Genomic DNA, 23770 nt, shown 5'->3' with positions numbered 1-23770 from the left:
GAGGAGAGGAGAGGAGAGGAGAAGGGAAGGGAAGGGAAGGGAAGGGAAGGGAAGGGAAGGGAAGGGAAGAGAGGAGAGGAGAGGAGAGGAGAGGAGAGAAGAGAAGAGAAGAGAAGAGAAGAGAAGAGAAGAGAAGAGAAGAGAAGAGAAGAGAAGAGAAGAGAAGAGGAGAAAAGAAAAGCTTTTGGAATTATGATCTTTCACTAAGTGCTAAGCAAGGGACACCAGCAGCGCTGTATATGCATTGTGTTGGTGTTATTAAACTGTGGTGTTTGATGGGTTAGGGGTATTAAAAGCATTTTCAACTTCTGTTAGTCCCAATTTAGTTTGGGATTGTCAGGCTGCAGCCTGATCACAAACCAAGGAGCATCTTCCATGAACAGAGAAGGTCTGTTGTAATTCACAACAAAAAGTGTCAGGGACTGTGGCACTCTCCTCACTTCTAGAGGGGATCTGCTGTTCAGCTCCATCTCATTGTCATGTACGATGGTGAGACCTGAGATTTCTGATCTCCTAATTTTCCAAAAGAAAACTAGAGCTCCTAAGCTAGAGGTGTTGCCTCATGATTTATAAGTATGGCAACCAGCCTAAGTGTTTTTAAACATTGTACAACAAAATATATTTGACAGCTACAAACAACACTGGAGCCACTCATTTGCAGCCTGTGTTATGGAGGAGCATCCCGCAGAGTCATGAGTGCCCCTTTACATCACTCCTACCCCCCCGCATTTCCACCTTGATGTAGAGCATCTTCAAGAAGCAGTTCATAGATCCACTTGCTGTCACCATCCTCAGTCTCACAGAGGTCTTACTGCACAGGCTCCAAGAACTTTAAACATCATCCTTATGCATCCAGTTGTTCAATTTGTAATATTCTCACTAGCACAACAGTCATGTCTAGATAACACCATCTGGGAACCTGGAATTGCTAGTAATATTTGGTGCCAATTTTGATACAAATATGTTGAAATGCCTTTCAATACCTACAAACACCACTAAAATGGGTATTTCTAAAAGAGAGCAAAGAAGCAAGAAACCTAGTATAAATTACTCTAGAGATGAAACCACATCTGACTTACCATAGTATACAGAGTCTATTATCAATATAAATTATAAGAATTGGTTTGAATAGTACTTAACCTTAGGTTTTCCCCTTAGAGATCGGTGTTGGCACAGAGAATTGAATGAAAATTTGAGGAAGAATCTTAGGAAACACCAGATAGAGAAGGAAAAAAAGAAAAGCCAATCCACGTAACCACGGCGGGCAACTGAGGCTCAGTCCTTCCAGGGACTCAAGGCTCAGTCCCTTTGGGACAGGCCTCAAAGATGTCACATGTTACAGGAGAAGAAAGGGGAGTACTGGTCTCTCAACAGCCATCTGTCACTATGAAGAGCTCTTCCTGGAGGTACCGACTCTCTGAATTTCTGGGTTAACTGTGTTAATGGGACAAACTTACTCCTACATCCACAGAAAACCCTCAAGCAGAGAGTCATAAGTGTTTGCAGAAAGAAGTCTTTGGTGAGAATGAATGCATTGTGCCTTAGTTCATTTAGGCAGCTATAACAAAAGACCCTAGACTGAGTAATTAATGAACAAGAGAATTTTATTGTTCACAGTTTTAGCGCTGGGTCATCCAAAATCAAGGTCCCAGCAGATTTCATGTCTGATGAGGGCTGCTGTCTGCTTCACACGTGGTACCTTCTTGCTGTGTCCTCACTTGGAAGAAGGACAAATCAGCTCCTTCAGATCTCAGTGTCTTCCTTCTGGGACAGGAATGTGGGTGGGGCTTAGCTGGAAGAGGGTCTCATCCACAGGTGACCAAGGAGGGCTGCAGCTTTTTCCACACTTGGCTGGTGGGAGCTGGTTCCAAACAAGTGAGCACCAGCCTCTGCCTGGCTGCAGAGAATCCCTTCCCAAGAGCCCCATGCAGCCAGCAACGGAATACAGATCTCCCATGTGGTTGGTCAGAGATCTCATGTCTTCGCCAGATGGGTCTCTCCACAGAGCTAAGCTACTCCCAAGGCAATGTGCTTTCCCCAGGGTGAGGGCTCTGAGAAAGAGTAAGAGAGGACAAGAAACACAAATGGTAGAGTCTTTCTGTAGCCTTTCTCAGGAGCATCACCCAACACTGTTGCCATGTTCTGCTGCTTAGAAGCAAGTGGCTAAGCCACTCATGGTAAGCGTTAATACTGGGTGGAAAATACAAGGAGGAGGGAGTACAGGAACCACACTGGAGGTTGCCGGACACAAGGCAATGATAAAGCACAAAGCCACAGGCACCTGTCTTTGCATCCTTCAGGGAAGAGTGAAGATGTTTAGTTACACAAGGTGAAAAAGTTCTAGAGATCTGCTGCACAGCAATGTGAATGTACCTCGTGGTACCAAACTCCACACTCAGAAGTGGTTATACGGCAAATTTAGTGTCGTGTGTTTCTTTTACAATATAAATAAATCAACACATACATACACACCAAAGGAAAAATGGCTTTAAAAATAAATGCAAACCTTAAACGAAATGAAATCTACATGTTAAAATTTCAAGGGTAACCACTACCAGACTAGGAATATATAACTTCTACACTAGTAAAATAAAAAAAAAAAAATTAAAACATTCCAATCAATCCAAAAGAATGCTGGGAAGAAGAGAGGAAAATAAGATGAGAACTGATTTTAAAGCTATTAGAGGTTATCATAAATAAAAACTAAAATAACCAGATTTTTTAAAAAGAGTACCAGATTATAATTTTATAATCAGCTGTCTACTCTTTAAAGAAGTACACCTAAAATATAGATCTACGGTGAAATATAGATAGATAGATAGATAGATAGATAGATAGATAGATAGATAGACAGATAGGTAGTCTTCTTGAGACAGAGTTTCACTATGCAGTTCAGGTTGGCCTTGAATTCACTTTATAGCCCAGGCTGGCCTCAAACTCACATCGATCCGCCTGCCTCAGCCTGCCAAGTGCTGGTATGATAGGTGTGCTCCACTACACCCAGCTCATGAACATTATATTTAATGGTAAAATATGAGAAGTTTTTCATTTAAAATCAAGAATGTAGCTCATCCCTACCACTTTTATTCAACATAGTACTGAAAGCACCAACCAGAACTGTAACATGAAAAAAAAATATTTAAGGATTTAAAAGAGAGAAACCAAAAATGGTATTACGTGCTTTCAATACAACTGTCCACACACAAAACTTAATCAACAAATTTCTGGGATTGATGAGAGTTTAGTTGACAATTAATTTGGGTGCTACTTTACTGTATTAATCCAAGAAAAATCTAGCTTGCATCCCTTCATTTGTTTTCCTGGCTGAGAATAACATCATAAGTATAAACTACAATTGTATCCCTTCTTCTCTTGCTGAACATTTAGGTTGCTTCTAAACTGTTGTCATTATGAACTCTGGTGAGCGTGCTATTTATGACTTGTATGTCAGAACCCACCCTTTGGACTTTTCTTTCTCCGCTTCTCTGAAGCTCAAGCCTGGGCAAAGTTATTTAGAATAATTTCTCTACCATCCTCAGATTTGTCTAGTAGCACTGCCACACACACTAACAGCTTTTAAATGTTATGTTCTGAAAACGCACAAACAGATGGCAAGAAAAGGCTGAACAATATCCAAAGAGTTACAGCAGTGATACTAAGAAGGGTACAGTTGAGTCAGTCTCCTTGTGACTTGGCTGTGAGGCAGATGAGCTCTTGTGTGGTGATAAATCTGTGGGCTGGTGGCGGCTGGAGGGGCAGGAGGCTGCGCTGATTCAACAGGTGCGCTGTTGCAATGTATCTGGAGTCTTGTTTCCCACCTTATTTTTCATGGCAGCTTTCTATCTTTCAATATAATTCTTGTTATATTTTTAGCAAAACCAGTTTTTGGTCCTCTACTGTGTATTCAGGATAACTGGAAACGAGTCCTTTCCTTGGCTAGGAATTTATTTGGCTGGGGAAAAAAAAAGAAAAAACGAAGCCTAAGGCACTTGCTTCTTTTCTCTTTCGGCATTATCTTGCGAAGGCTTGTAACCCTATATTATTCCTGCCCACAGAATCCTATTCCACATTGTTCTGTGTTACACCTATGGTGCCTTAGTGCAGACAAGAAGTGAGGAGATTCCCACGGAAATCCTCTCTCCTTCCTGGCCGGGAGAGCTCCCTCACTGGGGTAGGACAACCAGCAGACTCATTCTAGCTCTTTCTCACTGGTGGAAGAGACACAAGAAGAAATGATGAACTAGCTTTGGGAATGAAGGTTTCAATGTCCTTGATTTCAGTCCCAGATATCCCACTGGGCATCCACTTTGCCTGTCCTGGAACTCCAGGCCTGGGAGCTGTCAGGTTTCTTACTTTCTATGGAAGACCAAGTCTGTGATCTTCCCTGAACCAGCCTCTCACAGGCTCTGAAACCCTGGGGAGCCACGTTCAGAAGCAGCGTCTCCTCTGCTAACACAAGAGAGGAGGCCCATGATGGGTCATCTGTGACAGCAGGATGGCTTCCTAGGAAAAGTGTAAATTGATTTTCTCCTCCTGTGGGTCAGCGAGGGGATTGAAGATGGAAGTGAGCCATTCATTATCACAGTAGGGAGAACAGAGCAACAGCAACCAAAAAAAATACCTTAAGTTGATCTCATACTAGAAAGCATTTGGGAAACAAGTCTCAAGAATTAACACTTGTGCTTTAGGCCTCAGAGTGTAGGCAAAATTACCTCCAAGGTCTTGAACACAGCATTGGCCAATGAGGTGGCCAAGCTGCCCCGCTCCCCTATACAGCATTAAGAATTAGCTGTGGCTGCTTTGTTCCTCATGAACAAAGGTACTGATTATTTCATAGGTGTCTCACCAGACCCTGAGGGCTGAGTCACTGTAGAAGGGATTGACCACATCTTGAACTACCAGTTCCCCTGATTTCTTCTTAGGAAACCAGCTTCTCCAGCAAAAAGGTGTAAAGAGGACTTGCTTCCTGAGTGTCTGGTACATCGGATGCACAGTCACTGTGCAAAACAGCTGGGCAGTTTATTATAGAATTAAATAGACACTCACCGTATGACCCAGCACTCCCATTCCTGGGCATTTATCCCAGAGAAATAAAAACTATGTCCATACAAAAACATCTACATGAACGATCACGACAGATTCACTGGAACTAGACAAAAACTGGCCAAATGTCCTGGCTTCCTGGGATCCTTCTGGAGAGGATCTGAGGACCTTTAAGGTCTGTGCATGTCCAAACAACCAGCATCCACAAATTATTGCTCTGCACCTGAGCACAGAGCTCCACCTGAGTCCTGTATGTAAGCCAGGACTGCTGAAGATGCCCCTGGCCTCAACGGTCTCAGTTCTCCTATCCCCATGCCTCCAAGATTATGCTGTTCTTCTGCATTCTTCTCCACACTGGGAGGCGTTCTGTTTTTGTATTTTTATGGATGTGTCCTGTCCCAGCCTCTTCCCTCTTCTGCTAACTCTCATTAAGCTTAACCTCCTTCATCACCAGACCTGTCTCATCCAAACCTTCCTGTCCCTAGGATGGTGTTTGGTAGAGAGCTAATGTGCACACAGTGAAACAGAAAAAAGTTCTCTTAGGGCTATTGTGGGAATTCTGCCTGAGCAGGGCTTTGCTTTCCTTTAAAGACATATCGAGGAGCCACTTGGACAGCTCTTGAGGTCTAATAGGTTTGGGTCTCATTCTCTCTCCCCAGTGCTAAGACACGGGAAAAGATGTTTCTTCTCCAGAGACAGAAAATGAAGAGATGGGGGAGGGAGTCAGAGATAGATGATTAAGTGGTTGAGGGGCTTGAGCGTACACCCTGAGGCTCCCTAAATCATCATAAATTCTGTAGAACTTGCTATATGGTTTGTAAAGAGATTTGCTAGGAAAATGCAAGATGGCTTAGCTTTGATCCTGGATACATGGGAGAGCTAGGACTCCACCTATAAAACCATGTAGCTGGGGGTATAGCTCAGTGGCACAAGCACCTGCTTGACAAGCAAAAGGTCCTGAGTTCGATTCCTGGTACCAAAAAAAAGAAGAGAAAGAGAGAGAAAGACCATATACCCAGGAAATTAGCAAAGCCCTATTTATAACAGTGGTTTTCAAATGAGGTGAGGAGAGTTCCAGGTGTGGTGGCACATGCCTGTAATCCCAGCACTCAGGGGGCTGAGGCAGGAGGATCATTGCTAGCTCAAGGCCAGCCTGGGTTACAAAGTGAGCTCAAGGCCAGCCTGAGCTGTACAGAGACCTTGTATCAAAAAGACAAAAAAAAAAAAGAAGTGTGGAGACAGAATCACCTGGGGAGGGTCTAAAAATCTTGATCTGAGGAAGCACCCAGAAACACTAACTCAGAGTGTCTGGGTTGGGACAAGGCATTGGTAATTTTCTAGTAGTCCCCAGGGGATTCCATACATCCTGTGTTTGAGAATTGCTGGTAAAGACCCTTGATAACCCTTGACTGCATCCCCACCACAGGATGCAGTCTTCTTTACAGTGGTCTCCTCCCAGCTTCAGGGAATATGTTCAAAGCTGCCAGTGGCTGCCTAGAACCATGAAGAGTGTTGAAGCATATATATAATTTGTATTTCTAACCATAAATATTAGCAACCTCGGCCTATATTTTTCCTATTAAGTTGAGAACTTGTGTCTTTTTACTTAGTAGAAGCACCCTACAGCTTCTCTTTGACATATCTGAATTGACAGCATCACTACTTTTAGGTTTTGGGGTCATTATTAAGGCGAATAAAGGCTACTTGAAGACAAGCCCTGTGATAGTTGATCAGATAACAAAGAGATCTGCTAAGTGATGAGTGAGTGAGTAAGGTGTATAGTGTGGGTACACGGGGCAAATGCTGATTCCTGTCCCAAGAAAGATGGGTCAAGGTTTCATCACAGGACTCAGAATGGCATGTGATGTAAAACTTACATATTGTTTACATTTGCATTTTCTATTCATTAATTTGGGCTGCAACTGACTACAGCCAATTAAAACTTCAGGTAAGGAGGAGCTACTGTCTTATGATATAAAAACTGTCTTCTCTGGTGCCAATGGAAAGCAAATAGGTTATTCTAGAGGACTGCATTCAGAGGCAAAGGGACCTGCAACTTCCTATCCTTTAGCGTTCTTAAAAAGGCTTTTTTAATGAATTCCTTTTCTTTTGCAATTGGAAGCAGACAAGCGAGAATCGAGCATTTTCAGTTTAGCAACCCACACATACCTTCACACTCAAAAGCACATTCACCACAGTTACCAGGCAGCCTGCAGGGCACTGGAGTTCTTAACCTCTCATTTCACAAACAGTAGCTATTCCACTGTGGTGGTGTTAATTCTATTTTTATTGCATTTGATTTCAAGAATCAGGTTTACGCTTCTACACATCTCAGATGAAAAACAAGAAACTGGTTCATATACACAAGTGTGAATGTATGAATCAAGTCCCAGTGCGATGCTGGCAGAAGAGGCTTGAGTGGGAGGAGAACAACCATTATTTTAAATAATGACCCATCGGGACCTTCCTGTGCTGCTCTATAGTAACAAGATCGGACAGGTGGGGAAAAAGGAAGAGATGAGGAAATAATAGAAAAACAGAGCTAGAATACATTCACCACATGACATGTTGTTTTGTTTTCTACAGTGGCAGGGAGGAAGAGTAAAGAGGTGAAGGAACGCAGAGAATTCAAGAACAGAACCATATGAAAGTTAATTTTGTGTTGTGGTGATAATGAATTTCTGGCAATGGCATTTCACCAAAGTCTTAGGCATCACCCTCTTTTAGGGATCTGTGATAACCCCTGAGCGTTATCCTGACTTCATGTAAGAAACTGAATACACCCCAGCCCAAACCATAGCCACACAAGAAGGCAAACTATTCGATCACTGCACAAACAGGTCTGAATCACAAACAGAGGAGAAACTGGCAGAGGTGATAATCATCCAGCCTAAAGGAAGATGTTGAAACCACGGTCTGTTTGTTATTCGATTTTATTTAGAAATAAATTCTCAGAGATACAGAGGGATATCTGCTATGTGACCTCAGACAACTAGCTGTTCAACGACATTCAGAAAGTCCCTCCCAGGTACCAAAGAAAATAGTTCTATTATTTTCAAGACAAATTAATGCATTCAAATTAACACCCTCCCGGAGAGCATTTCCAAGCCGGCAAATCAGGCAAATATCACTGGCCTTATAACCCAGGGTTCCAAGCAATTGCTGACACCCACCAAAGTCAAAACCGGAAATAAAAGCCCATCTTCCTGATGTCTTCTTTTATCACCGATTAATCTGCTTTTCTCTCCTTTTCATCAACTTATCTAACCAGTTGATATCACTGGCACAACCACCTGATTAGACTGTAGTTGTCTGTATAAAAATAGACTAAAGTAAGATTCCCAACCTTTCATGGCTTACATCCTGGTACAAAAGAGCAATGTGGCAAGAATTCCCACACTGCAACATGATAAAGATATAAGAAAAACACATACAACACGCTGTGGAAGTCCAGAGGAAAGGGAGATAGGGACACCCCAGACAACATCCTGGAGAGGGTGTGTTTCCCACCCTGGAAGTAGGATGTGAAAATACTGAAGTCAGGAGAGAAACAATCAGTTTTACTATGTGAGATACTAACCTCTCACTAGATACTTATGGGAAGTTAATCGAACAAACACATCCTCTTGACACTGACATTCTCTTGGGTCAACTTGTTTTCTTCTAACGGTACATTCAGGAAGCAATACCAACTCTTAAAGTAAAGTGGATTACAGAGAACAAGCCATGAAGGTTAAGGTACGTTAGAAAAAATGTCAGCCTGGGGCTGGGGATTTAGCTCAGCGGCACAGTGCCTGCCTGGCAAGCACAAGGTCTTGAGTTCAATTCCTGATACTGGGAAAAAAAAAAAAAAAAAAAAGAAAGAAAAAGAAAAAATGTCATCCTGGGACATGAGCAGGGTAAGGCTGGAGGATGGGAGGTGGGAGGGCTGTCATCTCTTTTCACCATGATTCTGCTATAAAATTACACCCCACTGGGAGAAAGTAGGTCAATTTTCAACAGCTTTTAAAACCCAAGAAACAATAGACACAGAAATATAAGTATGTACCTGTGCATATATATGCACATGCACACACACACACACACACACACACCCTATGAAACTAGTGAAGTCTGAATAAATTCTGTGCAATCAATGTACCAGTGCCAACATCCTGGTTTTGCCATACCCTATATAGACCATGGGGGAAGGGTATATGATATTCCTCTGTATATTTTGCAACTTTTTATGAGAATTTAGTTATCTCAAAACAACTAAAGTTAAAAGAAAAACCTTCAGCAGAACTATAATGATGACAAATAGAACTGACTGCATGAAAATCACCTCCTTCTGTGTGTTCAAACTACCCAACCAGCAACACAGAGCAATATCCAGACTCCAGGACTCAGTGACACATAGATTTCAAGCTGTCTGACACCATAACAAGCAGAACTCCTAAAAGGTGCCCTTGTGCCCCACCATCCTCTGCTGAGAAATTGTATTTCCAGAGAGATTGTGATTCTAGCTGAAAGCCCACTGCTGGCTTAAAAGTACCAAGGCAGGAGTGTCATCCCGTGGACCACTGCCCAAGTCCAGCCAACCCAAGAGGTCAGCCCATTAATAGAGCATTGGACTGAGTACTGCCTGGTACATTAGTAAAGCATTCTCCTGGGTGTGTCTAGGTGGGTCATGATGGCATGACTTTGGATCGTGTATCTGGTCCCTGGCCCCTTCCTCTCCCACACTCTTCCCTTGCTGTGCTTCCCGGCTGCCATGAACTAAGCAGCTTTGCCCCACCACACCCTTCAGCCATAATGTTCCTGCTTTGAAGCCTTCCACCCATTGACTGAGTCTTGAAACTTGTGAGCTAAATTAAACCTTTCCTCCTATAGATAGTGGGTGTCAAATATTGGATCTCAACAAGGGGAAAGCTGGGTAATAGAGGACCCAGCTCTGAAACCACTCTGGAGAAAGGATTTGTTGAGAGCCTTGTTTTTGTAAGCCCTGCTTGTTTTTCCAACAATGCTCAAAAAAAGAAAAAAAAAAAAACCTGTCCAGGAGAAATTTGATTGTTGCAGCCCTTCTGTTTGCACCTGCTACTGGTTGCTTTTCTGGGACCCTTTCCTCACCTCTAGCAGGACTGATGCTTTGCTGTTTAGAAAGAGTCTGCCTTCTAGAATCTTCCTGGGGATGGTGGCTGCTGGTCAGTTTGGGACTGGCTGAGTTCACTCACTGCAATCTCTCCTCCCTTAGCCTGGAGCCAGAGATGTTGACAGAACAGACAGGAAAGGGGTGTGACATAGAAGCCAAAGGAAAAATGTGCAAAATGAACACATCTTCTATTTCACAAGGAAGCTTTTACTTCCTTCCTCAGCCCAAGTGCTGCTCAGTAATGAAGTATAGTATTTAAAGGAGACCATATCTCCTCCTTCATAGACTGGGAGTACCAACTCTCTTTTAGCTTTCAATATCATTATTTTAGAAGATCCAAAAATCAGATGAGATGATGTATGTGTATTAAAAGTTGCTTGAAGCAAGGGTAAACTCTCCCATGTAGATTAGTCCTTATACTATACAAGGTAGCCCCCTATCTCTTATTTTGGCATGTAGTCCTGGAGAATTTGCAGCAGAGGTAAAGCCTGGCAATTGAGAAAATAATTCTTGTTTAGCTATGGCTCCCCAACAGGGGTGATTTCATCCCCCTCGGGGACTTTGGTCATGCATGGAAACACTTTGGGTTGTCACAACTGGAGCAAGAGGACTGGGATCTAGATAGTAGAGACCAGAGATGCTGCTAAACTGTCAGAAAGCAAAAGACTATCTGAAACATAATGTCAACAGTGACAAGACTAAGAAATCTTGCTTTAAGTGTCACATGGATTTACTTCAAATAACTGTTATTATTCATTCAGCAAATACTGTAATGATTTAGGACTTGGTATAATCTTAAAATGTGACGTCTCTGGTGCTGGGAAGCCTGCTTTGTAGCCTTTAGAAGATGGATGACAAAGGTATACAAACAAATGTAATGTAATATAGAACACAGGAAGGTCTGAGTGGAAACAAAAATAAATACGGGGAGGGGTGTGTGTTTAAGCGGGTGAGTTTGGGGGCTGGGAGGAACTGATGCCGCGCTTTCCAAGAAATCTGCTAACTGCATATTTACAATCAAAGACATCATCCCTGCATATAAATTTGAAACAAGTGCTACCTTGGAAAGCTCACCAAATCCCGCAGTACTTTTTAAGCAATCTGTCTTTCTGTTTCTATATGCATTTCCTCAGAGAAGTAAACTACTGTTTTCTTTGCGGCTTTGTTCCTTATTCAGATGATTTTCAGGAAAAAAGTATTTTCCTAATGCCACAGAAATGCTTTGTTTCTTTTTCCCATCCTTGGCTTATTCTTCCTATCTGTTATTTAAAAATGCTGACAAAGGCTGGAAATGGTGACACACACGTGTAATCCCAGTACTCAAGGATGCCAGGATGAAAGGATCGAAAGTTCAAACCCAGCTACAGCAACTTAGTAACTTAGGAAGACCCGAGCTCTAAATTTAAATTCATTTTAGAATAAAAAAGGACAGAGGTAGAGCTCAGTGCAAAGGCTTTGTGTCCAATTCCCAGTGACAAAAGTAAAAAAATATATACATTTATATAAATATATATTGTAGAGGGAATAGAATTCTGTAACTGCTGATTAGGAAAATGTACTCAGCTTTTTTCTCCTTTTGCCTCAGATGGTAACTTAATCCACAGTTTTGAGATTTCATCTTCCTAAACATCCATTAGTTGTCCCCTGTTTTTTCAAGACTGAGTGCCAGTTATGCACTAAGAATAGTTGTCTCCAAATCTTGCCCCCATCTGTTTTCTAGGCTGGAAGAAGCCCTGGGAATGCAAAAAATGTTATGGAAAGAGTCAAATGAACACAGGAAAAAAGGACGTTTTCCCCAAGGCAAATTAATAATCCAATCCGAAGGGTTTTAATCAAATAAAGTTGCAGTCCTTATTATATTTGCAAGGCTGGAATTACCCAGTGCTCATTTCCATGGCAAATACCATGGGCTTCGATGTGTCTTCTGCTCAGCAGTAGGATAAAATTGATAAAACTGCAAAACTATTGTTGGCAAAGGGGACCTCATAGCTAAACTTATGAAATGGAACTACCCTACGCGGTGCCATAATCCTGTGCAGAGATTATGCCGAGAAATCTTACAAATCCAACAACTAACATGTGTACTTGAGACTCTACCTTTTGAGTATCCCTGCACAGTTCTAAGCAGTAACATATCTGGTTGTTTGCTCGCTTGCTTTTAATGCTGGGTTTGGATACTGACTCTCACATTTCTAGAGCTGGGATCTGGAGAAGTTAACACAACATTTCTGAGTCTGTATTTCCCCCTCAGTAAAATAAGGAAAAGTCAAGCCTATCTTTGAAGATTACTCTTTATTCTACCAGGCTGGATCTGGCCTGAAAAACAAAGACCATATCAGTTATTTTGAAGAAAGAATTTAACATAGGGAATTGATTAATCAATTGTCAGAGAACCAAAAGAGAGAAGAGAAAAAGACAATGAGGAAGTAGCTACCGCCCTAAGGGCTGGGAAAACAAAAAAGCAGAGGTTGGGGTTATTAGAAGCCGTAATCCTGGAAAAAAGGACCGTGTGGGGCTGAGACAGACTGCAGAGTACAGGGTAACATTTCAGCTATCCACGCACACCCAGCTGATTCTGGGAAAGTACAGAACATATCTGGACATTGGGAGTAATTGCCGTCACCAGGATGGCAACCATTATCAGCAACATTCTCACCAAGTACACAAAGACAAGTCTGTGCTCTGGCTGTAGCCTCCATCTCTCTCTAGCACCCTGACTAGCAGATGGCAGAGAAGAAATACGATTGCAAAGAGTGTGGCTCCACAAAGCAGGGTACAGAAGGCTGGATTTGGAGCTTAGAAATGGACAGCTTAATAGATGGCTCATTCATCCATTCATTATGAAGTGCATACTATGTGTCTGACTGTGCTGGGTGCCAGGGAGTCTGAAGGATTAAGAAAAAGAATCTTATGTAGTGTATATGTCAGTACTAGTAGAAGAAAGATTTTCACTCAACTCTCTTCAAATGAGAATTCTTATAGACTATTGCTGGGAATGAAAATTAGTATCACCGCTATGGGTAACACTGTGGAGCTTCTTGAAAAGACTAAAAGGAGACCCACTCTATAATCAGCTATCCACTATTGTGTATATATCCAAAACAAATGAAATTTGTATGTGTGAAGATACCTGTGCTCTGTTGGTTACCAAAAATGGTGAACTTTTTTATTTTCAGCAATGTGAATATGCCAGGAGGACATTATGTAAGTGAAATAAACCAAACACAAGAAGACTAATACTGTGTGTTCTCACTCATGCATTGAAGCTAAATAGACCTCATACTTTTTTGACCTCATAAAAGTAGAGAATATAATACTGGTTGCCAGAGGCTAAGAAGGAGAAGAGGAAGAGGAAGGAAAACTGTCTATTAACAGAAAACACAGTGAGAAAGATTAAATTCTAGTTGCTGTAGCACAGTGGGGTGGTAAATTTCAAAATAGCTAAAGGAGAGGATTTTGAATATTTTCAGTAAAAATAAAAAAGATAAATGTTTGAGGTGACAGATATGTTGATGAGCCTGAGTTGATCATTGCACATTGTACATATGTGTTGAAATATCATACTATATGCCATGAATGTGTACAACTATGCACCAACTGAAAAAAACAGAGTGGAAAAAATTAACTATCTTGTTTTGGGCCCCATGGGAAACATAATGAAAAAGGAAATGGAAAACAAAACAAACCAAAAGAAAATGCAGAAAACTGGTTACTGCCTTTAAGGAGTTCCATGTTTAGTCTAAGTGTTGTGGTGTGAGTCACGTAGCAAAGTACAAAGCAATATACATTTGTGCACTTAAGAAAAGCATTTCAGGCACAATTGCTTTAAGAATTCAGAGAAGCAAAAGGGTATTTCCAGAACTATTAGAGACACCTTCACAAAAGTTTGAAATGAGCACGACCTAAGCATTTAACAACAGCTACAAGGACTCAGACCACCTGGAATGGGAGAAAGAACACAGAAAAATCAAGCATTTCCCGGGCTTTCGTGGAGCAGAGGATGAATTTGTGATGTGGAGTGTAGGAAGGAGACAGGAGAACATTTCTAGACTTTCCTGGGAGACATAGATGAGCCACTGGAGCATTTGAATGAGCAGAAGTTATATGTAAGGTGTATTACCTTTACATTCCCTAGAAAAGCTAACACAATATCCTGTAAAGTGTAGAATATTTGGAAAAATTATTGTATCAAATGGGATGGGAAGTGATAGGATGAAACAGAATTACACTGGATGATCTCAACTTTGAAAATCTTCATATTACTCCCTCTGCTTGAATTATAATAATAAATACTTTATGAAATGTCTGTCAAATTAATGAGAAACTTTAAAGCCAAAATTTCTAGAGCTAAAGATTTCAAGTAATAAGAAAATAAATTTTAAATGATGAAATTTGAATGATAAATGTATTGGCAAGTGACAATATAATACACCCATCAAGACACAGTGCTCATTTGTCTGAGAAGTGTGTATTCATATCAGCTGCCCATTTTTGGGTCCCATTCAACCCAGCTATCCCCCTGCTGGGTATTTTCCCAGAAGATCTAAAAGCATCATATCACAGTGATATATGTGCACCTATGTTCATAGCAGCACAATTTGTAATTGCTAAAATGTGGAAGCAACTCAAATGGCCATCCACTGAGGACTGGATAAGAAAATTGTGGTACTTTTATATAATGGAATATTACTCAGTTGTAAAGAAAGATAAACTCGAGGCTTTTATAGGTAAATGGTTACAACTAGAGACCACACTCATAAGTGAAATAAATCAAACATACATATTCAAGCACCACATTGTTTCACTAGTGTAAAACCTGAAAGAATTAATTTAAACTAGGAGGTATGATGGACATTGTGAAATGATAAGAAAGCACTCAAGGGTAAAGGGCAACTGGGATGTGGGAAAAGAAAAGGGATAGAAGGAGAAATTTTGTTTGTATGTATATGCAGGATAGTTAACATGGCTATTCTACTGTCTTGTATTTCTTTGCCGAAAGAAACTGTCAATGAGTCCTTGGTTGATTAGTATCACATGTCTATATCTGTTTTCATGAGAAACCACTTTGAAGATATCAATATGTAATACAACAAGCATTGTTAATTCCCTACCACTTTGTTTGTAACTCCGTGTTGCCTGTACTGTTCTTTGGCTATTTTGTAAAATGTTGTCTGTCTGTTAATGTTTCCCTCCTTTTGTTTTTAAAATAAAAAAAAAAGACAGTGCTCGCTCAATGGATTGAGACACTGTTATCAAAACGAATATGTCACTGAACAATTGACAGTGACAAGCTGTAAAAGTGAATGTGATGTTGATTTTGGAGAGACTTGGAGGAGCTGGTGAAAACATTACCGACTTAAAAGTTTTTTAAAAGCCGGACATGTTTGTGCACGGCTATAATACCAGCACTCTGTAAGGCTGAGGAAGGTAGATCACAAATTCAAGCCCAGCCTGGGCAACTTAGAGACTTGATGAGAACTTGTCTCAAAAATAAAAGTATAAAAAGGGCTGGAGACATAGCTCATTGTAAAACCTCTGGGCTCAATCCCCAGTAGAAAAAAGTATTGAGCAATATGTTTTGAATAAATTTTTTTTTGTCTTTTTGAAACATAGTCTCCCTATGCAGTTCAGGCTGGACTTGAACTCACTTTGTAGCCCAGGCTAGTCTCAAACTCACAATGATTCTTCTACCTCAGCCTCCCGAGTGCTGTAATTACAGGCATGTTTCACCATGCCCAGTGATTTGAATAAATTTTAGTGACTAGTGTATTAATATAATTAATATAATTATATTAATAATTATATTAATATAATTAATATAATTATAAATTTTGAATATGAATTTTCAGAATGTGCAATGCACTCGCAGTGAATCTGTTGTTTCCTCTTGGCAGATCCATTACAGGATTTTGGCTTTTCTGTTGACCAGTGTGCCAAACATTTGAAACCGAATCTCAACATTAGAGTTGGCATCATTCTGAGTAAGTAGAAATTATTAGCATGAAATAAAACATGGCACAAGCTCTTCTTATGCTACAAGCTCTTCCTAGGCCACACACTCAATTGACACATGTTAACTTGTTATGATTTGTGTCTGGAAGTACCCCCAAAGCCTCAGGCAATGAGAAAAAAATAACTAAGACAGATTTGGTACCAGCAGTGGGGTTGTTGCTGTGACTATACCTGATCATGTGGTTCATGAGCCTTTGGAAATGGCTTGTGGGAAGTGGATGGGAAGGTTCACAGATGTTGCCTGAAAGAGAAGTTCTTGAATGCCTTAGGCTGTTCTGTATGGGAGATTCTGATCAGAGTTCAGAAGACCAGAAGACTGATAGAAATCTTGCTAGTAAAGACCAGGTTTGGGAGGTTTCTGCTGGGCAAAAAACTGCACTGGTTGTTGAAGTCCATATGATGTATATTATGGCTTGGCAGAAAGTTTGTCTGCATTTTGCTTGTGTCCAGAGTCTTTGCCTAAGACTGAGATTAAGGTGGGCAGACTGATTAATCTGGCAAAAGAAATTTCAAGGCAGTCGAATGTTGAAGTGGTGGCATGGCTATTGTTGAAGGCTTTTAGCCAGATTTATGCTGAGAATCAAGAACAAAGAGCCCAACAGGATGATTTAAAACATTGTGAGTTTGGACAAAAGGAATACACCAGTAAATGTGTGGACTGCAAAGAGAGAGCTGAGGAGATCTTGATTGCTGAGGAGGAACAAGGGAATCAAAAAGATGGCCTTGGGGCATCAACAGAAGCAACAAATCTCCACCCTTTGCAGGCTCAAAACTGCAAAGTTGGAAGACTCTGTTTTAAGGATAAAACCACAGAGTGCCATGCTCCAGAATGGTGGCAACAGCCAAAAATTTGTTACTCAGAACTGAATTCAGAGTGCCTACCAATCCAGGCACTCAACCCCTACAGCCAAGAGAGCAGAAAGCCTGGCTACTGCTGCAGGTGGCAGAAGACCTTGGCATCATCCACATGCCCCTGGTTTTAGATGCATGGAGAATACAAGAGTTCTGCAGTTAAAAAGGCTTGCACCCAGATTTCAAAAGGCCTGGGAGGCCAGGCAATGTGCCCCTAAGAGGGCAGTGTGTGAAGCTGTAAGTGAAAAACCTAAAGTGCAGTAGAGATCTCAGCAGGTTGGAGAAACCTGAAACACAGATTGTCTGAGGAAAGTTGCAAGGAAAGAGCAAAGCAGGCTCAAGAGAGAAGCCCTAGGAGCTACAACCACCAGAAGTACCATAAGGGTGGAGTCACACAAGCCTGTTAGAGCTCATAATTTACCACACATTGCTTTAGGTATTCCATGGAACTACAGGACTTAATGTTTGCCCTGCTGGATATTGGACTTGCTTTGGTCCCAATGCTTTTTATCCTCCTGTTTGTTCCTTTTGGAATGGCAATGTTTATCTTCTGCCACTGAATGCTGGAAATGTTTAATTTTTCATGTGTACAGGGACTCACAGTAAGAGTTTGCCTTAAATCTCAGAGGAGACTTGAGACTTGGACTTTTCAGCAACACTGCAACTGTTAGGACTTTGGCAACTCTTAGAGATGGACAAAAATGTCTTTTGCATAAGGGGTGTACATGAGTCTTTGAGGTCCCGGGGTGGAGTGTTATGGTTTTGTATAGATGTTCCCCACAAAGCCTCATGCAGTCATGGGGCAGGCTCCTAGAGTTTATGATTGATTCATGGTCCAATGTTAGGGTTATGGGTGTGAATACTGCACCCGCCCTGGGGTGGGCAGTTTGCATATGATGTAAGGGAGAGAAAGAGGCTTGCTCTCTGCACTCCTTCGTTTTGTGCTTTTTCTGCTTTTGCTATCTTCTGCTGCCTTGAACTGTTGCCCTGTGCCCTGCCACCCTGCCTTGGACCAAGCTGATTATGAACTAAAACTGTCACAAACTGTGAGCTAAATAAACCTTTCCTCCCTTAATTTTGGGCATTGGGTATTTTGTCTCAGGCAGCAAAAGAAAAGCAACTAAGATATAATTATAACATAAGTCAGCTGGGTGACTAAACTCCTATGACCCTCACCTCCCACCTCTGGTATTAACTCTACTCCCATCTTCATTTTCAGTTCTCTCTGAGTAATACCTAGGTAGAGTAGAACTCACACTTAGAGCTATGGTCTTGTACTAAAAAGACCCTAGACACTCATTTGGTTGACATAAGCACCCGAAACAAGTACACTTGACAAAAAGCAATGAAAGCATTTTGAGACTAAGTATTGATATGCACATAGGAGAGAACCTTTGCTTAGTTGTCTTGGCCACAAACAAATTTACTACTGACTACTAGCAGCATGATTTGGCATTTGCATTAGTTTGGCCCAAATGAGTTCATGTAAGTTCTTAAAACTTGACCTAGACAACTGTCACCCTAATACCCTTTAGCATGGGTTAAAGACTGTTTCACCAAGAAAAGAAGAACACTGTGCCCTCCAAAGAGCAGAGGAATGGAAGGAAAAGGCTCTTTACCTTGTTGGTAGAAGATTTAGATGCTCTCCATGTATTGTGTTACTGGTGAGACACAATAATAAAGTTGTTCTTCTCTTTCCTTTTAGGGGAGGACATCAGAGAGCTGTATCTTGACATAGTTCTCATCAGTAAAGGTGCCTCTGTTTTCAATTACTCCTACCCCATCTGTGAGGTGGACCTACCCAAGTTTTCCTTCTGTGGAAGGAAGAAAGGAGGTAAGCCACCTGCTTTGCTGACAGCTTGTATTTGAGGACAGGACTCCCAGGCCACAGCCTCCAGGCCAGAGTCCTGGCTCTATCCTTCAACTCTGGATGGACAGGCTTAACCTCACTTAACAGTATCTATTCTATAAAAATAACAAGAAGCCTCTCTCTAGGGTCTGTCTCACAGGGATGTTGTGAACATCAACATGAACGCATACACGGACAATGATTTCCAAACAGAAAATTGTTACTGTGAGTAGTGGCGCCTTATAAAAGGGAGTGGGCAGCAGGAAGAAATGATAGCTTCCAAAAATCCATAGAAAGTCAAAATTATTGCCAGGCTTTTCTCTCAATGATTTCTTTAGGGGCAGGTCTCCTCAATGCAGCAGTGAAATCTAAAAAGGAAAAACCATGAAGGTTACTAAATTCTAGATGTCGCTGCCTTCCCCATTCAGATTACTGACAGGGGCATGAGGTAGGCAGGCTCAAAGCAGAGAAGCAGAAAGCCCATTATATTAGCTCTCTTTTCTCTAATTCACTAGCCTGCTACTCTTCTGTAATACACAGCCTACCCTTTGTCCACATCTACCAGGCAAACCAAGACCCTAAGTAAGATGCCTCTCTTTAGTTAAAACTTGAATCTGTCCTGCAACCGGCCTTCCCTAGGAGTTGTTCTCTTCTAATTATTCTCTCCTTCCACTGGCCAACAGGGAGCATAGCTCAACCTCCCATCCCCTTACCTGTCTCCCCACACAAGGAAGCTAGGAATTATCCTTTCTAAACAAAAGGTCTAGAAAAAGTTGGAGTTCCTTTCCATACTGAGGGACATAGATGAAAAGAGTTTGCAAATAATGGTAATTTCACTTCTTCCTTTCCTATCCTTATTCCTTTTATTTCTCTCCCTTATCTAATCGCTCTAGACAATATTTCCAGAACTATATTGAGTAGGAGTGGTGACAGTGGACATCGTTGTTTTGTTCCTGATTTTAAAGTGAAAGCTTTCAATTTTTGACCATTTAGTATGATGTTGGTTTATTATAGATGGCTTTGATCAGCTTGAGGTAAAGGGAAAGAAATTGCTCAAAGGAAGGAATGACTGAGATGAGGGAAAGAAAAAACAAAGAAAGAAGAGGGGGCTGGGGATTTAGCTCAGTGGCACAGTGCCTGCCTGGCAAGCGCACGGTCGTGAGTTCAATTCCCGGTACCGGAAAAAAATAAAGAAAAAAAAAAAAAAAGAAGAAGGAACGCAAAATATAAACATATATATGAATAGCTGTATTGCTGATGTCTGGTGGTGTATTGAAATGGACAGTTAATGATTACAATTTTGTATGTTCTGATCGACTTTGCATACTTGTGTCTGGTGGTCTGAGCAACTGATTTGAAGGTAGCAATATGCAATGGAATTACAATGGTGAACTCCTATCATCTGGTCTAGTGAAACTGTATGATCTCTACTGTTTTATCGAAGAAATTTTTTTTCACTCCCTATAATGGTTTGAGCAATCTTTCATTCTTACAGCAGGTAATCTGAGCAATGTTGTCGAGAATAGCGATATGTAATGTAACAACCACTATTGATTCATATTACTTTGTCTTGAGACTCTGTATCACTTTGAATGTTCTTGCTTTGATTTGTTTATGCTTGTGATACTGGTATGCTGCTGTTGTCCTATTTCTTTGTTTGTTTCTCATTTACTACTCTCTTTAAAAAGAAAAAAAGAAAGGAGTTGGCCTTGCAAGAAAAGAAAACAAGGGATTCAAGGGAAGGTTGGTCAGAGGCAAGCTTGATGAACACAGGTGTGATCAGCAGATGGTTTCCTTGGGGTCCTCTTTGTATGTGAGGCACATAGTTCTCTCATAAAGCCTGCTATGTTGTACTGGAACCGTTTGCCCTTCTTGACATCCACACCAGACTCTGAACTCCTTGCGGTGGGACAGCATCATCTTTGCCTCTTTATCCCTAGTATATTATCCCTTGTTGGTCATGGGGGACAGGCTCCAAGACCTCTCTGCACATACCCAAATCCATGTACGCTTAATTCTCTTCTAAAATTGAGTCATATTTGCACTGAACCTACACGCATCCTCCCATATAATTTAAACTACTCTAGGTGACTTTTAATACTTAATACAATGTAAGTGCTGTGTCAGTCATCTTTATACTATGTTGTTTAGAAAATAATGGTAAAGAAAAGAGTCTGCACATGTTCAATACAGATACTATTTTTTCTAAGAGTTTTCCATCTGCAGTTAACTGAATCCACAGGTGCAGAATCCAGGGATCTGAAAGGCATAGAAAAATAGGCTGACTGTGTTTCAAATGTGCCTGATATGTAGGGAGCTCTAAATACAGACACACAGAGAGAGTAAAATAGCTGGCATTAATAAGAATTTATACCAGCTGCTGTTCTAAAAGCTTTATATCCAAGAAGCCATGACTTCCCACACCAACTTATGAGTAGTTTGATCGGTACTCCATCTTTATAGATGCAAGCACTGAGGTGCAGTCTGAGGGAGTTGTAGCAAGCCACAGAGTGAGTGAGGGGGCCTGGGGATTTAGCTCAGCGGCACAGCATCTGCCTGGCAAGCGTGAGGTCGTGAGTTCGATTCCCCGTACTGGAAAAAAACAAAAAAACAACAGAGTGAGTGAGGGACCCATGGCTGGAACCCAGGCAGGCTGGCTTCAACTTCATAATCTTAGCTTCCAATGAATGGATGAACAAAAGTGCAAACAAACGTATAAGTATGTTCACTGGGAGTTTCTTTAAAATAATTAGATTTTAGATTTTAGACTTCAAGATTTTTTTTTACCCAGTAGTCCATGTTTCAAATTAGGATGCTTTTCCTTCCTAGTTAACTTACTCCGGCATGATAGTTTTCCTCTCTCAACATAATGGAAATATGTTTCATTTAACTGAGTACGTGCATGTATTTTGGTTAATCAAGTTCATTCACCCTCAGCATGGTGAGCTCATCACTCGTCACTCTTCACTAACCCTCCTAACTGCTCTCATCCAGGAAAACCCCAAATTCTCAGCTACAGTTAGCCCCCAGCCAGCCCTCCTTTCTTCCACTCTTTCTTCCCTCCTCCCCGTTCCTTCCTGCCCTTCCCTTCCCCTTCCTTTCCCTTCCTTCCTTCCTTCCTTCATTCATTCATTCATTCCTTCATTCCTTCCTTCCTTCCACAATAACTAAGTCCCTACTCTGTGTCAAGTTCTTCATGGAGCTTAAGATGAACTAAGAATAGTTTCTGCCACCAAGGGCATAGTAACTATCCAAAGAGATTCATCAGACAGCTGTTCCAAGCCTCTGTGTGTGGTGTGTGCGTGAAAGGAAAACAAGCAAAAAGCCGAGTCAGCCTGAGAGGTGAAGCTCAACCCCAATGGGTTCCACCTGTTCCAATGTGACCAGCCCAGGAAACTGAAAAAAACATTACTTTTCTGCTTACTTTTAGGTTATCTGAAACCTTTTACATGGTTTTCAGCCACGTATGTGTATGTCTGTGTGTGTGTGTGTGTGTTTATATGTGAGTATGATATCTCTGGTGGTCTGCAAGCATTGCTGATTTTATATAATGTTCTATAAAAACACATTGTCAGTCCCTGGAGCGAATAATAAACTACTAACCACCCGGGAAAGACTGTTTCATAGGCTGCCACCTACAGCCAGCACCCCCAGCCCTAGCCCCAGCTTTTCATTTATCTTTCCAATTGCTTCCCATAATAAGAGTCCTTAAGCCTAAAGGCGGAAATAGGAGTCCCTGGCAGCACCACAAGTGGCAGGACAGCACACCTGGCTGTCCTCCTCTGCATCCCTCCACTCACACCACCGCAGCTGGTTTGTCAAACACAGCTCCCCTGACTTCATCCCTTCCCCAAAAGATATAAAGCTTCCCTTTTCTGTAGAATAGAGTCTAAACTCTTTTAAAACCCATTTCTTCTCTTTTATGGACACACAGCAGTTACATATTATTTGTGGGGTACAGTGTGCCATGTCAATACATGCATAGAGCACATAATGATCAGATCAGGGTAAGTGGCTTATCTCTCACCTCAGACATTTGTCATTTCTTTGTGTCAAACACATTCAAAATTTTCTCTATTGGCTATTTTGAAATATTCAATTAATTGCTGCCAGCCATAGGTATCCCACTGGGGCTGGGGATTTAGCTCAGCAGCAAAGCGCCTGCCTGGCAAGCGCAAGGTCGTGAGTTTGGTTCCCAGTACCGGAGGGGAGGGAAAAAAAATAGGTATCCCACTATGCTGCAGAACATTGAAATTATTTCTCCTACCCCCCGGTACCCACAAACCACCTCTCCCCATCTCCCCGCCACCACACTCTTCCCTGCTTTTAGTAACCATTATTCTGCTCCCTATGTCTTTGAGATTGACCTTTAGCTTCCATGTACAGGTGAGAACATGTGGTATATGTGTTTCTGAGCACTGCTTCTCTTAACATGCCTTCCAGTTTTGCCCACATTCCTGAAAATGACAGAATTCCCTTCTTTTCCATGATGAATCACATTCCATTGTGTACACAGACCATAATTTTTTATGGATTCATTCAGGAGTAGATACCTATGGGTTAATTCTAGAGACTAAATTCTTTCAGCAACCAAAGGGCATCATAAATAGGACTATTCTACTTCTCCAGCCACATCTGCCCCACTTCCCATCTGCACCTTTAGCAACACCCTCAACAAAACATTGCCACTTTCTGACCACACACATACAGCATTGTGTCCACACACATAGCATTGTTCAGTTGGTCCCCTAAGCCTGCAGTGCCTGCTCTACATTTGTCTTCCATTGAGACCTGCTTTAAAAAGCCTTCTTCTGACCCCACCCAAATGAATTGTTCCCTGTGCATGGTCCAAAAAGCATCCAATTCTACTTCTGTTGTATCCC

The 23770-nt window shown here is 41.5% G+C and overlaps 1 protein-coding gene across 1 annotated transcript in view; it reads left to right on the top strand.

The window, feature by feature from the left end:
• Ly86 (lymphocyte antigen 86) overlaps positions 1-23770 on the top strand; it is a 61865-nt gene that overhangs the window by 16764 nt on the left and 21331 nt on the right. Inside the window, exons 2-3 of the mRNA XM_005398872.2 lie at positions 16069-16155; positions 18744-18872. Of these exons, the coding sequence (XP_005398929.1) occupies positions 16069-16155; positions 18744-18872 (216 nt within the window). The remainder of the gene's footprint in view (positions 1-16068; positions 16156-18743; positions 18873-23770) is intronic.

Source organism: Chinchilla lanigera, unplaced genomic scaffold (assembly GCF_000276665.1).
Source record: "Chinchilla lanigera isolate Chin_1 unplaced genomic scaffold, ChiLan1.0 scaffold00064, whole genome shotgun sequence".
Lineage (NCBI taxonomy): Eukaryota > Metazoa > Chordata > Mammalia > Rodentia > Chinchillidae > Chinchilla > Chinchilla lanigera.
The sequence above is the reverse complement of the archived record's forward strand: the minus strand, read 5'-3'. Positions and strand labels throughout refer to the sequence as shown.